Source organism: Sinocyclocheilus grahami, unplaced genomic scaffold, assembly GCF_001515645.1.
Source record: "Sinocyclocheilus grahami isolate Dianchi unplaced genomic scaffold, SAMN03320097.WGS_v1.1 scaffold23159.1, whole genome shotgun sequence".
Classification (NCBI taxonomy): Eukaryota; Metazoa; Chordata; class Actinopteri; order Cypriniformes; family Cyprinidae; genus Sinocyclocheilus; species Sinocyclocheilus grahami.
In genome coordinates this window covers 1-2,900 of record NW_015519041.1, presented here as the reverse complement: position 1 = coordinate 2,900, position 2,900 = coordinate 1, and the positions used below count along the sequence as shown (strand labels likewise).

At 33.6% G+C, this 2,900-nt stretch overlaps 1 gene segment (V, D, J or C); it reads right to left on the bottom strand.

The window, feature by feature from the left end:
• Positions 1-80: 80 nt before the first annotated feature.
• LOC107580012 (Ig heavy chain V region 5A-like) lies at positions 81-613 on the bottom strand. The segment is given in 2 exon segments: positions 81-412; positions 525-613. Coding segments are annotated over 2 exon segments (351 nt in total).
• Between the last annotated feature and the right edge of the window lie 2,287 nt (positions 614-2,900).

Genomic DNA, 2,900 nt, shown 5'->3' with positions numbered 1-2,900 from the left:
TGCAAATTATTTTTAGTGATTAGACTGGGGAAATTATCAGAAACATCAAAACTAATTTGTGATATGATGATGGTGTTTTTGTACAGGGAGGCTGTTGGCGTCTGTCACTGTGTTTCTTTGGCACAATAATACACAGCTGTGTCTTCAGCTTGCATATTCTTTCCTTGCAGTGTTATTGTGTTACTGGAAGTGTCTCTGGTGATACTGAACTTGCTTTTCAGCGAGTCCTTGTATGCTACGCCTCCACTATTCCAGATTACTCCAATCCACTCCAGAGCTTTTCCTGCAGGCTGACGAATCCAGCCTGTATGCTCACTTGTAACTGAATAGGAGACTTTACAGTTGATAGTGAGAGTGGCATCAGGACGGACAGTCAGAGACTCGGGCTGAGTGAGTTCATATGAATCAATACCTGTATCAAATCAAATAATACCTGTTAATAAGAGAGCATGATGCTTAAAAACTGTTAACAAGCTTTTTAGCAACAAAATGATGTATGACACAGAAAAGCAGACTAAACTTACAGGATATCACTGCCAGAAGCAGCACTAAAGATGAAGAGATCATGGTTTGTTTCACAGCACAGTTTGAATGAACTGAAGCGATTCGTCACTCTCTCTAGTGATCAGATGAATGTGTAAACTGACTCATACCTGCTGTTTAAATATGCAACAGGAAACTTTACATAATCATATGCATATCACACTGTCCTGAAAATTATTTTAAAAGCTTTATTTTTTCATTTATTGAGGTAATTATTTACATGGATAATGAGCAGAAATGTAAACAGTTTGCAGACATTGTGACTGTAAGCTATTTAATTTTTTTTTTAACACCAGCTAAACACCTAGAAGTGACAAAAAATATTATTTATTGCTTATATTAAAACATTTATGGCATTAAATTCAGAAATGTTGGCTAACTGAAAAAAATAATAAGTTTACTTTTTTCTGTTTTATTTTACTTTGGTTAAAATTTATTTTATTTCAAACAATAATCAATAACACTGATTCTGAAAGTATGGTTCTTTTGGACCTACATCAGAAATAATCAAATTTAACTATGTTAGTGACATATTTTAACAGGCATTAATCTTTCAACATCCCTGATCTGCAGAAATCTACTTTTCATCACACAAAGGCATGCAGAGAGTGCCCTCTATTGTAATATCAGCAGTATTCTTATCGAAGATGACTTTAACCTTGACTTTATAACAGTTACAGGTAATCTAAAAATGTCCTTCATGTGGTAACTTCTAATAAATTGGTTGCATTCAAGTCAAAAATATAATTTAATCTGATTAAACCAAACTGATTGTACTATAAGGTTACATCAACAAAGTAAAGTCTGCGGGTCATTTCTCAGACGTTTGCTGGGCTGTGAAACACTGATGCAAGTAAGAGTCATTTTTGTAGACTATTCCTACAGTATGTATGGGGGACTGTTTATTGCTCGTTTCATTCAAGATGTTTTTGGCCAGAACTGCTTGTGTTTTGTATCACTGTGGCTCTCTCTCTCTGGCGCAGTAATACACAGCTGTGTCCTCAGTCTGCATATTCTGTCCTTTCAGAGTCACTGTGTTGCTGGAAGACTCTCTGGTAACTTGAAATCTACTTTTCAGTTTATCACTGTAATATGTCTTACCATCACCACATATCTCTCCAACCCATTCCAGAGCTTTTCCTGCAGGCTGCTGTATCCAGTGAGTCCAGTAGCTGCTGTTAGCAGGGCCGCTGCCGGCCAAATGGGTGCCCTAGGATTTTATTGTTGTGCCCCCTCCATCAAATATTATAGAAGTAAAAAATAAATAAAAAAACTACTATAGGGGTCAAAATAGAACTTTAATAAAATATAAAAGTAAATAAATAAACTGTATTATTTACAAATTACAATTGTAGCTCAGACAGTTACAGTGACTTTATTAGTTGTCTGATTGATTTTATAGTCTCAAGCTTTCAGAAATCACACAAAAGAAAATTAAGCAGTTTCACTGCGATAAAACCATGGTTTCTTTTTGTAAGGGCTGTGATGTCCACATGTTTTTTGTTGAAGAAATTATAAAAGCTGTGTCATCTATAGCAAAAAGGTGGCCAAAAATTAAAGATTAAGTGAATATTTGAATTAAATGTTTGGTCAATAGCCTATTAAACAAGGATTTGATTGTCCAAAGTGAAGCAGCAGCAATTACCAGGCCTTTGGCTCTCTTTGCAGGCATTTGTAATAACATGTAATGTACATAAATTGTTTATTTTGTATTATCCTACATCATGTAACAGTGTTATTCGATGAAACCATATAATTATTAATTAACTAATCATTATGGCCTCATTTGTTTTTAAATAATGCATTTTAAGTCATTTTAAAGGCTATTGTTGTTTTTGGTTTGTTTTTATAACCACAAAAAATTATTATCTTAATATTTCTTTGTAAATTATTATTTGAAGTAACAAAACCATGGTTAATTTGCGGTTACCATGGCTACAAGAACCATGATTTTTTTTGTTTTATTAGTGTTAAAACCATGGCTAATTTTCATAAGGGAACATGGAAACAAAAAAATATTAGGCATTTGTTTGTGGTTAGTAAGACACATGTATAAAATGTATGCAGTGCATGGATAATTGTGCGTGCATCTATTAATCATTTTGAGTCTAATACCATCCCATACGATCACAGCATTTCACAGTTTGCGTGCATAAATCAAACGTAGTTCTGCAAACACATAGAATTAGCGTTGTATTGGAAACAAATAAAATGTAATATTGTACATTTTAAATTACAACCTAGCAACGTTAGAATGTGCATTATAATCGAATATTTCTATGTGATGGAATGCAGTTGATCAGTCAATATTTATCACCATATGTGAATGAGGAAGTAGTTTTTGTATTGCTTTGACA